At 46.1% G+C, this 16,590-nt stretch overlaps 3 protein-coding genes across 3 annotated transcripts in view; 2 read left to right on the forward strand and 1 right to left on the reverse strand.

Moving 5' to 3' along the window:
- The window catches only part of LOC135829045 (choline transporter-like protein 4), a 23,273-nt gene extending 22,772 nt beyond the window's left edge, over window positions 1-501 (forward strand). Inside the window, exon 20 of the mRNA XM_065341451.1 lies at window positions 1-501. This exon is cut by the window's left edge and continues 1,097 nt beyond it. The gene's annotated coding sequence lies outside the window, so the exon portion shown is untranslated.
- A 1,762-nt stretch (window positions 502-2,263) lies between these two features.
- On the reverse strand, window positions 2,264-7,905 carry LOC135829859 (voltage-dependent anion-selective channel-like). The gene is made up of 5 exons (XM_065342243.1): window positions 7,462-7,905; window positions 5,563-5,736; window positions 4,837-4,968; window positions 4,246-4,440; window positions 2,264-3,063 (listed from the first exon to the last, which is right to left on the reverse strand). Exons 1-5 carry the CDS (start codon window positions 7,771-7,773, stop codon window positions 2,998-3,000), a joined length of 879 nt encoding a protein of 292 aa, XP_065198315.1. The 5' UTR covers window positions 7,774-7,905; the 3' UTR covers window positions 2,264-2,997.
- Window positions 7,906-8,163: 258 nt separating this feature from the next.
- The window catches only part of LOC135829857 (DENN domain-containing protein 1C-like), a 33,604-nt gene continuing 25,177 nt past the window's right edge, over window positions 8,164-16,590 (forward strand). Inside the window, exons 1-7 of the mRNA XM_065342241.1 lie at window positions 8,164-8,552; window positions 8,633-8,700; window positions 13,572-13,615; window positions 14,590-14,639; window positions 15,134-15,241; window positions 15,693-15,762; window positions 16,094-16,249. Of these exons, the coding sequence (XP_065198313.1) occupies window positions 8,536-8,552; window positions 8,633-8,700; window positions 13,572-13,615; window positions 14,590-14,639; window positions 15,134-15,241; window positions 15,693-15,762; window positions 16,094-16,249 (513 nt within the window). The 5' untranslated portion in view covers window positions 8,164-8,535. The remainder of the gene's footprint in view (window positions 8,553-8,632; window positions 8,701-13,571; window positions 13,616-14,589; window positions 14,640-15,133; window positions 15,242-15,692; window positions 15,763-16,093; window positions 16,250-16,590) is intronic.

The raw sequence follows: 16,590 nt of genomic DNA on the forward strand, positions 1-16,590 counted from the left end.
TCTAGTTCAAAGCGCAAACACTGCACGCCCTCCCCCCCCCCTTGAGTTTTAAAATGCATGTAGCCTTGAAATGCACACTCAAATGTTTTTTTGCTCCTGACTCCTTTGCTAACTGGTTGCCATAGTACTATGCAAACCACACCTAATCTCCATTATTTCTTTTACGACGCCAGCAGGGACTGTTTGGTGGTATGAATGCATTTACCGTGCCATGCATTGTGCACCTTGATGAAGCAGCAACCTGCTGGAGTGTGCTGAATTCTTTACCTCTTTGTTTCTTAACCTTGAGTAGTCTGTCTTGCTTCTATGCTTGTAATTGTTGTCTCTTTTACTCTCGTCATACGTAGTTCGGTCGTGTGCTTACTTCAAAATCATTTTTTGTGGTTATTTATTATATCTTATTTCATAATTTGTGTACAGCTCTTTTTAAGCTTGTAGTGAAAGTTCATTGTACATTGAACACCTCCCATGTTTGTTTGAGTCCACGTGCTGTAGCCAATGTGGTCGATTACATGTATATCCATTTCCAATGTTGAATGAGTAGATTATTACACAAGGTTCTGAAAGGGGAGAAAAAGAGTCGGAAGAAAGAGTGAACTCCGCGGCAGAATATCAGAAATTCCGTGCACGATTCGGCAGCTAAAAACATTAAACTCTGTGCGAGTTTTGCAAATCTTTCAAATTGTGCATGAAAACAGATCAAATCTCCGCAACCCCACTGAAGTTTGTTGTTCACATAAACTCTAAACCAAAATTATGCAAAAGTTGAAAATCTCCAAAATTTAATTATGGCAGTTCGATTTTGAAAGTCGCGAGCAGAGCGCTTTGGCTGTGAAATACACTACAGATCTCCAGAAATACGGTTTTCGCTCTCTTTTTTGCAATATTCCGCGGGATTTTCTGAATTCTGCAGAAATTCTGCAGTCCACGTACGGGATCGCGGAAATCACGGGGGACGGCAGTAAAGTTTGGAGGGAAAAGTGTTGGTACATGCATACTACCAAGAGTACATAAACCTTTTAAAACGTTTATACGGTACTCTTGATAGTACCGGAGGATGTACGCAGTGTGCTGACAGTGCTCAACACCGCGGAGGCAGGGCGTAGAAAAGTACTCCAGCAGCACTGAATATCCAACTACATCTGGAACCTGAAGAAGTCTAACGCACAGTACGAAGTTCAATGGAGGATAAAAGATCGCGCCCGAGCGTGCTCTAACATCACAAATCGGTGTTCCCTCTGTACCAGAGAAAAGTACCACAATCATCCAGAACACGCTAGGGTCACCATCCAGCCTCAACAAGCGCTCAGAAATGGTGGCCAAGTGCCTACACGAGAACAAGTATCTCCTCAAATACCACAGTATCACCTAAATATAATTATGTCTCCACAGCCTCCTGCCTACACCATCCACACACCTTGCTCATAACACCCTGCCCACACTAGCCATATACATGTACACTGCGCTAACATCACACTGCTAGCTCTTGTCATTACCTCTACAGCCTCCTGCCTACAACATCCACACACCGTGCTCACTGCCTCCTGCCCACACCAGCCACACATTCTGCACTAACATTGCACTGCTTCTACAGCCCCCTGCCTTCAACAACCACACACTCTGGACACAGCCTCCTGCCTAAAATAAACCCGCTAGCCCGGAAACCTATACAGCCCCCAGCGCCACATTCTCACACAGTTTTTCATACAACGCTACAAGACCCACCCTCTCCTGGCATATATACAGGCATGGTTGGCACCCCATCCTCATGTTGCCTGATGATTGCGAAAGCATGAAACTTGAAGTAGCAGCAAACAAGCCTTGATTCTCCTTGTTGTTCTGCACTCTTGATACTACATAATAATATTAATTATTATTATTTAACTCAATCTGCGGACAGAACTGTTTCGTCCTTTGTGGACTCATCAGCTCAGCACAGAGGAAATGAGGCCGAACCTGACAGCAATGAAAAATAAATTTTCCAAAGCCAGATGTCAGGTCTGAACGTGCCTTGCGAGAGTGCTCAAACTGACAAGTCAGTGAGCTCTGCGTGAACGCAAACAGCAAAGGCACTACCCCACATGAGAGTGCTCAACTGCTACAAGAGTGCACACCAACAGGAGTTATAAACTTGTAGGAAGGCGGTAATCCCTGCGATGTGGCGGTTGGTGCAAACTACTCTGAACAAGGCCAAATGCTGCTGCTTTCCCTTCTTGCAGACAAGGATGCAGGTGAAACAGACCCAATGCAACCGCACAAGAAGTAGTGTTTGTAGCTAAGTGGACTGATCAGAAATATGACCATGCAATGGCAGTGAACCCGCAAGACGCAAAACACCGCGCACCTACTAGTAGAATGGTTGCTTGCCACGGGGAAATTAAAAGACAACATTGAGAAGCAAACACCCTAAATTGGTGAGCACAGTCATGAAACATCGGCTCCATTCGAAAGCAGACTACTAGCAGGAACTCCAACAGCGCGGCAGTGATGACGATGATAGTGCAGTACAGGACATCACCGCACAGCATGGCCAATAAATTACCACTGCTGCCTGAGAGAATTTAATAACATATACTACTAGAAGAGGACGACAGAACTTGACAGACAGACCAAACCCGCGCAATGGATTAGCAGGTGAATGGCCGCTAAGAGAAAGGGAGTGAGTGTGAGTGTGCATGGTGAGTGCATGCTTTGCTTGCAGAGATGGGAGGCAAGCCAGTAACACAAAGCAACTGACTGATTGGCTCACCGGCACAAGTGCTGTTGACATTGACAGAAGACGAGGACACACAAGCAGGCAAGAGATAGGAATAAAAAAAAGATGAGAAGATGCTACAACAGAAAACGGAAGTCAATGTCAGCAGCAGCAGAAGTAGTGGTCTTGTGGTTCAACCACTGCAACCCTACAGCTAGCTAGCCAGCTAGCACACATACACACGCACTCGAGGAGGCCAACACCAGCCACATCATCACGCAGTAGCGATGCAATTGAGCGGCCTAGGCGCAGAAGTCCAGTCCGAGACCGAGACGGTGAGAGGGAAGGGCAAGAGCCTTGGTGTCGACCTGGAAAAGCAACACACCATGTACCACGTGCACACACATAAGCAAAACTCAGAGATAATAATATCTTTATTAGGATGACCCAGAGGCTTGGATGCAAAGCTTCACAGTGCAATGTAGAGATACTGTAAGTCCTGCAACGTTCACACTGATCTTAGTTCACACTGATCTTAGTTCAACGTTCGCACTGATCTTAGTTCAACGTTCGCACTGATCTTAGTTCAACGTTCGCACTGATCTTAGTTCAACGTTCGCACTGATCTTAGTTACCCACTGATCTTAGTTCAACGTTCGCACTGATCTTAGTTCAACGTTCGCACTGATCTTAGTTACCCACTGATCTTAGTTCACACTGATCTTAGTTCAACGTTCGCACTGATCTTAGTTACCCACTGATCTTAGTTCAACGTTCGCACTGATCTTAGTTACCCACTGATCTTAGTTCAACGTTCGCACTGATCTTAGTTCAACGTTCGCACTGATCTTAGTTCGCCATTTGCGAGCACAGACAAATTCGCACCTGGAGATGTTCGCGATTGGAGTCGATTTCCTCAGCTTCTTTACTCTACGTTTCGCGCCGGCTTGCTTTTTGCGATTTCCCATCTGTCGCGAAAACGACGAAGGTTTCCGGGTTAACAATACATAGCGAGGAACAGAGCTGGTATTGTAGGAATCAGAGAGCCCTGCTCTTGGGCGAGACAGTAGCATTACTTAAAAAAATAAAAGAACGTTTGGTGGCTTAGTTCAGATTGAATGGGCACATAGCTCGCTAGCAACACGCTCAAGCAGGCTACAACTAAGAGTGGAGAACAGCGTTCGAATGTACTGCTAGGTCATCGCCATGGCAATGTTGTGTTGGGATCCAACAGATCCCAGTTCTGTACGGAGAAAAGAACATCTGAAGAGGTCTCCTGCACACGTATAGGCTATTCAGACTACGGCCAAAACCACGCCTGGACGTGAATTACCATGGTGATTCAGTCGCTTTTCAACTGACAAGTGTACAATCGCCGATCAAAAGTGTTTGAGTCGTAGAATCGTGGTCAGAGTTGACTGTAGGCTGAATACCCGAGGAGTGAATCAAACGTAGAAAATCACGCAAGATCCCCAACAACCAGTTGTGTTTGACGTCATGACTTTCAAGCCCTACACAGAGTCTTCCCCGTGTCTCTAGTATCAGCCTACCTGAGCGGACAGGGTGACGTTGACATTCGAGTTGAGCTCTTGCTTGTAGGAGAGACCAAGCTCACCGTCAGAGTTGAACTTGCTACGGATAATGGTACCTGGGCAGCAGCTGTACTTGGAGCCAATAGAGAAGTGAGCACCATCAGCACCAGCAGCCCACCTCAGAGCAACACCTAGGTCAAGCTTGGAGCTCACCTAGACACACACACACACGCACACACACACAAACAAAATGTACCGAATTCAGATCACTATTATCTCCAGAATGGGAGAACAGAAATCACGCATGCAGCCTCAGGAGCAGGCCATACATTCTAAAGCACGAGTCAAGACCAGTGCACGCATGCTATAACCCTGCACATTGGAAGACAAGAGGTAGGTAAAGATAGTAATGCAGTCATACAGACACTGAAGCACACACGTTATTCCAGTTATTCTCTCACCCATACAGGCACTGAAGCACAAATGTTATTCCAGTCATTCTCTCTCACCCACACAGAGTTCCAACAACAAGATAAGATAAGATAAGATGTCAAGCTGACGTGGCAACAGGCGGAACAACTGTACTCGCTCCGGCTCTAATCAACTCACCGAGTGGAAGAGAGATCCATGCACATGAGAACCATGGTTGATGCAGGTAGTGTGCAGACTGAAGTCCTTAGCAGCGAATCCCACAGCAAAGTTGCTGTCCTTGAAGCCACCATGGTACTGGCTGTAAGTACCCTACACAAACACACACACAGATAAAATGTGTTCTTCTACCACAGCAATCACTGTCCTAGAGGCTAACAAGTAACAGGGGTGTTGCACCATGGAAATATCCTAAACACGTGGAGTGTCAGTGAAGCATGACCACGAGAAGTCACCAGTTGCCAGCAAACCGTCAGTTCTGCCCATCATCACACTCAACAGAAAATGACAGTGAGCCCCATTTTTACTTGCTTTCAGTGAACAGACTGCGTAATCAAGTATACTGACACACACACTATACAGGGCATGCTGAAGCAGACTGAGTGGCCTGGGACCACCAAGCAAGGGACTGGATAATTTCACAGACACACTGCCATGATGCTGGCAGCTCTACAGCTAGATAGACGAAGAGAGGAGAGAGAGAGAGAGAGAGAGAGAGAGAGACCGAGACTTCTAGTCGGAGATAAGAAGGCAATTATCGAAAGAAACAAAACCAATCTACAACGAAAAACGTTCCCGTCAAAACAAATCGGTGTCCGTTGGTTGCGTTTCTTTCGATAAGAAAGAAAGAGGGGGAGAGAGAGCAATTATTTTGAGATCTGGGGTCTGGCTGTCCCTCCTGCTCACCTGGTATCCCGCATAGAAGCCGCACTTCTTGACAACAGCTGTGGCGGACACAGCGACACCCTCGCTCTTGACCTGCACCTCGTCGGTCATGTGAAAGTGAGGCCGCTTGTAGGCACCCTTCACCTTGCCGCTGTGCTTGCCAGAGTGCGGCACAAAGAAACCCTCCAGGGTAACCTAACAACACAACAGAATAATAACCGTACAATTTAACTGGGATACTGAGCCAGTAAGAAACGTAAAAAAGAAGAAAAACACATGGGAACGAGTTATGAAGCAAATATCCACGACTGTAACAAGATAATAAGCAGTCAGAAAGTCAGTCATAACTCGTTCCCATGTGTTTGTCTTCTATTTTACAGTACTAAACGCCATGAGTAACACTACCACGATCAAAGCAGACTGACTTAATACACAAGTATATCTGCACGTCTGCTATCCACCTCCAGACCAGCGCCTGTTAACAATTTTGTAGAACATCGCGAAAGGAAAAGTTTCAATGGTAAAAATTCCGTGGAATTTGCGAGTCCAGGTGGAGCTCGGACCCCGTAAAAGATTTCTCCATTTCATCGTTCGGCATTACCCAAAGTGCAGGGAACTTTTGATAGCATAGCATCACCATGTTAACGCCAGTGAAACTTTGCTACACCAGAGCTGCCAACCAACTGGGTTCGTTTTGCATACTGCGATTTCTGATTTTCGGTGTTTTAAAGTTTATTCGCGTACTGCCAATGTACTGCATTGCCTGTATTGCATTTTTTTGACATGCGCACGCACGTTGTGTGGCTGGATCTGCTGGTGCAAAACATGTGTGCCTGGTAGAATGATCATGGCAGATATTTGGACTGTGCGCACGTGCTAGCCTTCGGGGTACGTAGTACAAATCGTACTTGGAACACGAGATGTGAGTTTTCGTCGCCGGAGACCCTGTACGCAAAGTTGAACACTCTTGGGAGCTTTTTTTTACTCGTGATAACATGCACAGTGCCCAGGCAATGGGTAGCGTGTTCCATCATGTACTCGAAATAATCAACATGCTCAACAGATCTAGTCTCATCTGCAAGCAAACTGTATCTCCAAGGCTACCCGTAAAGCGGCCAAGCGTTGTATCAAGAGTAGATAAACAAGCGTGTGCAACTCGAGAAGGTGTGGCCCACGGCGGAATTTTTCGTTGACGTCATCCTTTCTGGAAATCATAATTCAAACCGGACGACGCACGCGCTGAGAGTCTTTGGGAAGTTTTGCCTCGTGCACTCTGTGTTTTACATTACAAGGGCTCTCACACTGCTCTGTGGCAAACATGTGCGTGCTAGTACGACACACGTCATGTTTTCTGAAAAAAGGTCCCGTCAACAAAAAAATTCTGCCATGGGCGGATGTAACTGCAGATTGTGCAGAAGAGATGCGGAGTTGCACTCTTGTTTATCTCTACTCTTGGTTGTATGGCTCAGAGAGTTCAAGACATGGGGAAATTCCCAACCTTGTTTCACTGTCAGTCAGTTACTCCAGCAAGCAATGACCCAGTATTGATACAAGTGAGAAGGTATTCACATCTCCATGCATCACCTGTTGCTTTCCCCTTGTGCTGGTATGTCTACATTGACAAGCATCGGCCAGACTGTAGTTAACTGTTTGTATTGGTGCAGTCATGCGCAGCATTGTAACGAGCAATATAATTGCACAGTTCCTTGTTGTCAACTTAAAAGCCTTAGGTACCCTTCGATAGATTCGGGTACATTTGAGCATCGTATTCGATTTTGCATCCCACGCGACCACAGATTAGTGTCATTAGGACACTCTACAGGTGTCCATACACACCTTGCCCATTCCTCAAATAAAAAATTCCTTTACCACGCACTCCTAGATTCTAACCTAAAGAAAACATCATGAGATATGCCGCACCTTGTTATTCTCCAGACCAAAATTGTTGGCAGTGAGAGTTGTGTTGACGGTGTTGTCAGTGGCCCACTTGCTTGTGACGGTGATATCCTTGCTCTCATTTTTGTACACTTCACGCTTCAGCTCCAAACTGCCCGACACACGGCGCGAAGCTCCATCAGGGCCATCGCCATGGGAGGTGGCCGCAGCCTTGAAACCAGTTTTGCCAGCAGAAGTGGTTGAAACATCCAACTTCACATCACCAAAGTTGTATCCCTTTGAGAACAAATCGCTGGCATCCTTGCCAAGATCAGAGTAGCACGGGGGAACAGCCATTTTCGCAGGTAACTGAAGGATTGAACTCCACAGCAATATCGAACAGACAGTAGGAACAGAAGACCACTACAACGCAACCAAACGTGTGTGGCTCTTGAGTTTGGCTCTTGGCAACGCGCGCTGATGACTTTTGCAGTTCTTGTCTGTTGCATATTGCATAATCGCTAGAATCGCGCCTGCGCGGCACTAAAAACCTACAAAACACGCATGAAAACGACGTGATCGCGATGTAGCTATGTACGACAACGGCATACGCTTGTGTGTGTGTACGTGTGGCTAGTGAGGAGAGTCATAATAATACGAATTCCACCGTCGGTCTGTTCGATCGAGTGGCAGTGCAACACGGTCACTCATCCGACAACAGACAGCTGACCGCACGGCAAAAATGGGTCGGTTGGTTGATATCTTGATCCTGACTGGATATGAACACTGCATGAACGGCTACCTGGCCTGTGTGCTGCACCAGTCTGTCTGTGGCACTGACACTGCGAAAGACTGTGGAGCAGTGGAGGCTTGAGAAAGCGAGAGAGAGAGATGACGATGAGTTTCTAGGTTGTGTAGGTCAACAGCACATTGGTTTCGTGGGTAAAACATCGGGAAACAGCTGAGCTGAATCCTGTAGATTTCGAGCCTGATGTTCCCACTTCGTTGGTGTCATTGGCAGAAGATGTGCGTGCATGCCTCAGTTGCAAATCAAGCAAAGGCATGTCAAACTGATGAGTATTAGGATTTGGCCTGATTCCTCTGACGAAATTGGAAAGGATGGACTCACGAATAGCGTAAGCACACCCGTAGAAGAGTGTCATTGCCGAAGCCGGTATAAGGAAACTGAGTGTTGCTCTTGCGTCTGTTGCCACAGGCTTGCTGCCGAAAAGCTGTATGAAGCTTTCTTGGAGGTGGAAGCTCCTCTGAATGACCAAGAAACAGGTAATCTGTCATGAACGATTTTTTTGCAGTTGGAAAAAAAACCTTGCATTGTTACTGAGCCCTCTAATGCATTCTAGCTAACACCAAACTCACGGAAAACACACTGGGTACCTATACTGCAGGGCTGCACTTCCTGCTCTCTTTGGTGTTATATTTTGATCAAATGATTCGTGTTGAGTGTGTGGATTCACTCGAATTCAATTACATGTACTTGTCGTTGTCAGGTTGTACCCATGTAGTATTCATGGTGTGTCATACTGTTCAGCGTAATATCAGTGCATGTAATTCAAACACGCTGAAGGTGACGACAACTTGCTCCTTCGTTTGTAGTTCTGCAGTTGTATTTGTATGTTGGCATGACTGTTGGTTTCATTTGTCTATTGTTTGTATTCATTTTACGTTTTGAAATAGATTCTAGCCTAGGAGGCAAGAGCTGTTGGACTAAAGAAGGGCATTGAAAGTACCCATGGAAAGATTTTGCATGTTATTTGCGAAGAGACCGAAGCTTGCTTTGAAATAGACCTTTGCGTATGGACGGTCCACGGTGCTTCTCCTGAAATCTCGTGAACATTTTAAATCAGTGTAGAACATGTAGGCTTGCTTTGCTCTGACACAGAGCTGAAATGGTGGAATGAACACTCGGGTTGGCATGACCTTCATTTCATGTCCAACACTCGTGTGAAGTCAGAGAGGCTCCCTTCTTTAGCTTCAGCTGATCAGACAAGTACTAGTGCTGCCAATAAGTCACTCTTTTTATACACACTTTGTGCACAAATTGTTCTCCACATGTTCTCCACTAAATTTGGGACCCTAGAGGGCAACGCCGTGGACCATCCTTATGCAGAGGGTTTAATGGGAGCGGTTGAAAATATGAATAATTCGGGTATGTGTGAACCAATCTGCTGACTCCTCAAGGCTGCTTAGTTGGTGTAGTGGGAGGCTGGACGTTGATAAGGCATTTTTTATGGGCTGTCATGGGGGAAATTTGCTGTTATTGTGCTGTACCGTGATAAGAATAATTATTTATATCTCTCAACAGACTGGGTTACGTAACTTACAGGTTGGGGCAGGGATCCTTCCTCCCGCATGAATCCCCAGCCAGTTTGGCCAGGCTGGGGGCGGTGCGGTGGGAGTGAGTCAGTGACTTGCGATAAAGCTGCCCTATGATAATTCACTACACCTCTCTAGCACTACATGTAGTACATATCGGTTAGAAAAGCCAGGATTTTTGTTGAAGAGGGGACTGGGCTTCTGTGTGAACCAGGTATTTGTGTGTACATGTGTGTCAAGGCGAACACCACGTGTTTCTAAAGTGGAACTCGGATGGTGAGCCAATTTAATTATGGTAAAAAGGAGAAGGACGAAATGTTACGAGTTATGACTAACTGTCCACCAATGTAACCAGATCATATACACTCAGCGAGATCTATGCGGCAAAACGTACGTCGTGTGGAACTACTGGTTATTCCACATAACTAGTCCATCATATTTACATGATAGTGGAGTTCAGTAGGATGTTGGCGTGTCGGTTTGTCACAACTCGTCTTCGCTTACAGTCCATTCATTGGAAACTGGCACCCTAACTTTTTGGTGTCTCTCTCACATAGTTGTTGATATCGTGAAAACAACAGTACATCCTGAATTGTGCGACCCGTGCAATTACTCCTTGCCACATTTGAGGCCAGAAAAGTCCAAGAACAGGGAAATAGAAATTCAGCCAGGTTTTACAAAATTAGGACAGGTAGGCAGGCCATGGCAAAATGTATGGAGAAGCAGATACAAAACCCAGATTTTTGAGATTTAACCCTTTAGGGGTCATAGTACGGATTAATCCGTATGTCACACATGCAGTGCTTTGATCACCAATTTTTGTCAATTCTTTGACTTTTTTTATTATTGGATTTTTGGCAATTTGATTCTCAAGACAATTTTCTACTCGAAACCTGTGTTTTCTAGGTAGGTTGCAACTAAAAGCTTTGAACTACAGGCACGAAGAAAAAGTTGACGTTCAACTGTCTGAGTATGCACCAGCTCATGAATGCGGTAAAATTTTGTTTTAGATTGGGATCATTCTGTCACTCTTTGTAGGAAACCACGATCAACTCTGTCACAACAGATCACATTACCAGAGACTATTGGCAATCTGTTTGGTCCACTCTGACTTTGGTTTTGGGTTTCCGTCCATTTTGCAAGCATTTCCTACATTTAGAGCAAGGTCTGGCAACCTCACATTGTCAGATTGAGCTCTGGTTTTCTCTATTGGATTCCTTTTTCTGTCCTTGTTCGGAAAAATATAGGTGTTATGTTAGTAATTGTGAACGGTTGTTCAGTTTGATACTTTTTAATGCCGCTTCAAATTTGACGAACAATCCTCAAAACAATTCGACCCCTAAAGGGTTAAAGTGGGTTTTTGATCCTCAATTTGGCCCAAATCCGACTTTCAAAAGCCAGCGGGCCAGTTTCTGATGAATGGACTGTAGCTTCCCCTTTCTATGTTTATTACATAAACTTGAGCCTCCCAAGTTGGGTGGTCTGTTACTTTGCGTCGTCGAGTTGTAGTAAGGCCGGTATGTCCAATAGTCTTACTAGTTTCGTCATCATCCAGTAACTTTCGGCATTCTTTGTTGCTGTGAGGCGTAGCTCGTGCTCTTCTTCGTTGCGCTTTCCTTCCCCACTTGGACCTTTCTGAACCTGAGCCTTCCAAGTTGGAAGATTGTTGGTTTGCGCCTAGGAGAAGTGTTGGAGCTAGGTGTCAGGTCACCGAATATCTCAGGTCACCGAATGTCTCAGTACTCCTTGTCAGTTTTGTGCCATTTTGCCGTTTCTAAAGTGCTGAGTGAAATCTGATTGAGTGAGTTTCATTCGGCCGGGCGCTGTGCATTGGTTCAGGCCATGGCAATGGCTCGGTTGATCTGGTTTCCTTGAGTAGCACTGTACTTGTGATCTGGTTTCCTTGAGTAGCACTGTACTTGTGATCTGGTTTCCTTGAGTAGCACTGTACTTGTGTCACTACTAATACAGTAAAACCTGTCAAGGCGACCGCTCTGATAAGACGATCACCTGTCCAAGAGGACCACTTCCCAATAAGTCTTTATTCCCGTAGCTATGCAGAAGACGTTACTTCAGTAACGTCTGGCGCTAGCCAGGGTCCACACAGCTTTAATTTGGTGTTTGTTTGTTTGTTTGTTTGTTTGTTTGTGTCACGGCTGGAGCTATCCCGTATCTGTCCCGTATCTGTGACTACAAAGGCTCTACAGGATTGTACATAACAGCTGTCCACAATATTTGCGGGCTCCTGTATCTGTCCCGTACCGTACCAATATTCGTCGTATTATGTATACGACTCCCTGATGTAGAGGGAGATTTGGAAAGTAATAGGGAGACGAAGAGGAAATTAAATTAGAATAGACGCCGATTAGGTGATAGGATGCGTCAGCATAAACATACTTTGGAAGAGAGATCCCGTCGTCTCCAAAATAAGCGTGAACGAGCGATTCAGTGCCGGTCACAGGAAACGTCGGAAGAGAGATCCCGTCGACTCCAGAACGCCCGTGATCGGTAGAGTCCGGCGGTACCAGGCAACGTCAGGACAGACATCCCTTTGAGTCCAGAACGCCCGTGATCGGCAGAGTCTAAGCCGATCCCAGGAAACGTCAGGACAGACATCTCGTCGAGTCCAGAACGCCCGTGATCGGCAGAGTCAGCGCCGGTCCCAGTAAACGTCAGGACAGACATCCCGTCGACGCGCAGAAAAACTAAATCTGCAGCCTCTTTTGCCGTCGAACAGGATACGTTTTTATATAGGAGACTGTAAATTTATGTAATGTCCAAATTTCGACGTGAGCAGCAGGTCACTCGCGTTGATTTTTCGACTTGCGAGCCAAATAACGCGAGCTGAACTTTCGCGTCGCAGACATCCCGTCGACGCGCAGAAAAACTAAATCTGCAGCCTCTTTTGCCGTCGGACAGGATACGTATTTTAGGAGATTGTAAAGTTATGTGATGTGCTCCACAGGCAACCATGCATTCGGCGTCGTCATTGGCTCAACAGGTCAATGCACATGTATTACTACAAAAAGGCCAGAAAATCCGATCACTGTATTAAAATCAACTAATGTTCGCTGGCGATTTAATTTCGCTGATTTCGCCGCTTGGTACCAACCGGCCAAAGTAAATCGCAGGCCAACGTTTGTCATATAGGCAAATGATGCATGATTGAGCAATGGATGCATGTGAGAGCAAAAATACCGATCGATTTCAAATTTGACGTGAAACTGCGCGTCACGTCGGAAATAACGTGCATCTTAACCTCTCTAATAGAGAGGTTTCTATTTCTCATCGGCCAAAATTTGTTGATTTACAATATAAGGAGATAAAAAGAAAAGAAGGAGCAAAACAAAAGTAGATGATTATTAGAGAAATAACAATCCGCAATAAATTCTGCAAATACTTTTGCCTAACTCATAAGCAAACCGATTGAAACGTTTTTGCAATACAGTGATGTGGCCAATCAACGAAAAAGACATTCCCATCAGTTCTTATAACATGTACGATGAGCTAGGCAAAAAAGCATAAAAGCATAGCGCAGGGCCCTGAGCTTCCAAGCTCTCTCGTTTCCAGTCAAATGACCCTGCCTAAAGAGACCACTTGTAACACAGGGACCACGTTTTTAAGGTGCCTTGAGCGGTCGTCTTAGACAGGTTTCACTGTACCAGGCTTATGGGACGATTGTCCGTATTGAAAACCGGCGTGCGTACGGGTATTTGCGTCGGCCGGGACTAAGCTGGATTACTATACAGTGCTACATGTAATTATTCATTGTTTTGTTGTATCATTTCCCGTTTTCTTTACCTTGTTGTTTCCGGTTACAGCGAATATTGTGACGACATTTCCCGACGAAAGTGAATGCGATTCGGTGAGTGATAGTTTTTTTTATGGTTGGAAACTGTACCGGTATACTCTATTAGATTCCGAGGGAGGGGGGCAAGCACTCAGAACTGGCTCATTGTAAAATTTTGGCCGTGATTTGATCATGCTAATGCGGGAACGCTCCCCTCTATGTGGCATGATGTAGTAGTGGTAGATGCGATGGTGAGCCGGAGCAAACCCATGGGCAGTGCTGCTCTGAGCGTTGGCTGACACTTGACTGACTTACGACTGTAGTGTGAGGCTTACGTGAAGCACGTCGAACCGTCCACTCGGGCGGACCTGCAGGAAAGCACTACTCTCTGCTCAATACGCAGTGCTCCAGGCAGTTCACTCATATCAGTTGAGCTTGAGCAGGCTAATTAAATCCATGCTGCTGGAGCACTGCTATTTTTAGCACTTGAGCAGCCCATACTATTACAGTAAAAGTACCGCGAGAGTGCCCCACCAACTCGTCCTTTCGTGGTCGTGCTGTGGAGGTGGTGTCCTGTCTGACGGTTATACGGCAAGTCCCTTGTACACACATCGCACGCTGGAGCTCCACATGAAATCATACTAAGTGTGACCTAAGTACAATAAGGTTCTCACACTGTACAAACTATGTTGCACTCTACCATATGATTTTCTTTTCCCTGGCTGTAAAATCAAAGTGGGGCTCTCTCTCTCTTGAGATTGGGCGCTCTTGCGGTACTTTACGGTACTCGTAGGGTGTGTTTCTACACAAAGGAACATCAACAGTGTGTCACTGTGCGCAGTGCATGCTGTACAGAACAAAGGTCCAATGGAGACGACTAACTTGACTATCTCTGCCGGTGCCGTTGATGTGTGCTTGGCATGTGTGCGTGCGCGTGCGTGGGTGTGTGCGTGCGAGGGTGGGTGTGTGCGTGCGCGCGCGTGCGCGTGCGTGCGCGTGTGTGTGTGTGTGTGTGTGTGTGTGTGTGTGTGTGTGTATTTCATCTCTAGGACACCATCAATCAGGCACCATGGTTTTGTTACGCCTGCAAACCAGAAAGGTAAGCGTATTGTCACTATTGTGAGCAGGTTAGCTTGTTCACTATTCATTGGACGTTTGTGAGTTGTATTCGTGTTGTTCAATGACCATACTGTCCATAGTAGATTTCTCTTGCTGTTTCTGGAGCTGTGTTAGTTGGGTGCGGAGGGCAGTCTGAGCGGAGGGCAGGTGTCTGGGCATCGAGTGTTCCCCTTTCATCTGTGTATCTGCTGTGTTCTAGCTCTAAATGCAAGTAAAGTACGGTTCCACACTCATACCGATACTAGCGGGTTTGGGATGAAACAGTTATAGCTTTAGATTTTCAAAAGCAGGTTTTAAGGTGTCTTCTGTGCCTGAATAGGTGTAGAGAGCAGATGGCCAACTCAATGGATGCTTCGTGTTGTGAATTCCAGCTTTGCAGTGTTGTTCTCTGTGCTTGTGTGTGTGTGTGTGTGCGTGCGTGCGTGTGCGTGCACATGTGTGTCCGCCCGTGCGCATGTGTGTGTAATATTGCAGGGGAGCTGTGCAGCACTTCTCGTTTGTCCTGACGGGCATCGATGGAAAGTTCCGCTTTGGATTCTGCCGCTATCCACCAGATTCGTCTCTATGTCTGTGTTTTGTTAGGTGAGTCAGTGCAGTTCAGCCATTGCCCACTCACATTCGGATTTCTCAATGTTGTCAACATCTTGTCATAGTCGTTGTCCATGTTAATGTCTAGCTAGGGTTTGCTGTCATGTAATGTTAATGTCTGGTTAGGGTTTGGTATTATGTAATGCTCTCCAGGCTGAACACTGCTTTCTGTGTGTGGTTGATGATGGGCTGCACACTGCTTTCTGCGTGTGGTTGATGATGGGTTGCATAGCGACCTGCTGATCTGCTCTGATGTGCATGTACAGCTAAGAAGGCCCAAAACATGTGTTTTGTGATTGAACTGGACAGCCGTTCAGGCTATTGTGCACCCTACTATTGCCCGTATTGGATAGCATGTCCTTGTGTTGGTTTGGAATGCTGAGCATCTCATTCATAGTCATGTGTATTGTCACTTCTATTGATTTATGTATCTTTGCTTGTCCAGCCTCCTTCCCTGGTTTGAATTCTTCTACAACATTTTAGACAAGGTTGCAGAATTACGATTGGATGGCCAGGTATGTCTCTCTCTCTCTCTCTCTCTCTCTCTCTCTCTCTCTCTCTCTCTCTCTCTCTCTCTCTCTCTCTCTCTCTCTCTCTCTCTCTCTCTCTCTCTCTCTCTCTCTCTCTCTCTCTCTCTCTCTATCTCTATCTCTCTATCTCCCCCTCTCTCTCTCTCTCTCTCTCTCTCTCTCTCTCTCTCTCTCTCTCTCTCTCTCTCTCTCTCTCTCTCTCTCTCTCTCTCTCTCTCACTCTCTCTCACTCTCTCTCTCTCTCTCTCTCACTCTCTCATCACTTCTAACACAGTGTTGTTGACTTGCTGTATGTGTATACTTGGCTGGTGTGTAGGGTGAACTAGTAGTACCTCTGCTGAAGTCTCTTTACCAAAACCCCATGCCAGCAGCTGGTGAGAGATATCTAGTCATACCGGATGGTCTCGAGTCTGGACAAGCGTTCTCGTTTCAAACCCCGGATCCACAGAAGCTTTCATCTATACCAGAGTCTGTGAGTTGGCTGAGTCTGGAGTGCGTGTCATATTTACCCTGGGGTCTTTGCCACACGTGGGTGTTTGTCATCCTGGGTTTCCGGGTATTTGCCGGACTGGGGTATTTGCCCGATACTGGGGTATTGCTCACTGTCACTACTCAAGAATGATAATATGGTGTATGTTATCTTGTCACATGTCCACCCTGCTCATGCCGCTGCATAGTGCACGATTGCATACAGTATGTGATTATCATGTAGAACATGTTGACTAGGAATTGAGAGCTGCTCTCTAGAGATGTGGGAGCTTGCACTTTTCCTGCCGACTTGACTTGGCACTTGACCAACTCAAGACTACCACC

This window comes from Sycon ciliatum, chromosome 13 (genome assembly GCF_964019385.1).
Source record: "Sycon ciliatum chromosome 13, ocSycCili1.1, whole genome shotgun sequence".
Classification (NCBI taxonomy): Eukaryota; Metazoa; Porifera; class Calcarea; order Leucosolenida; family Sycettidae; genus Sycon; species Sycon ciliatum.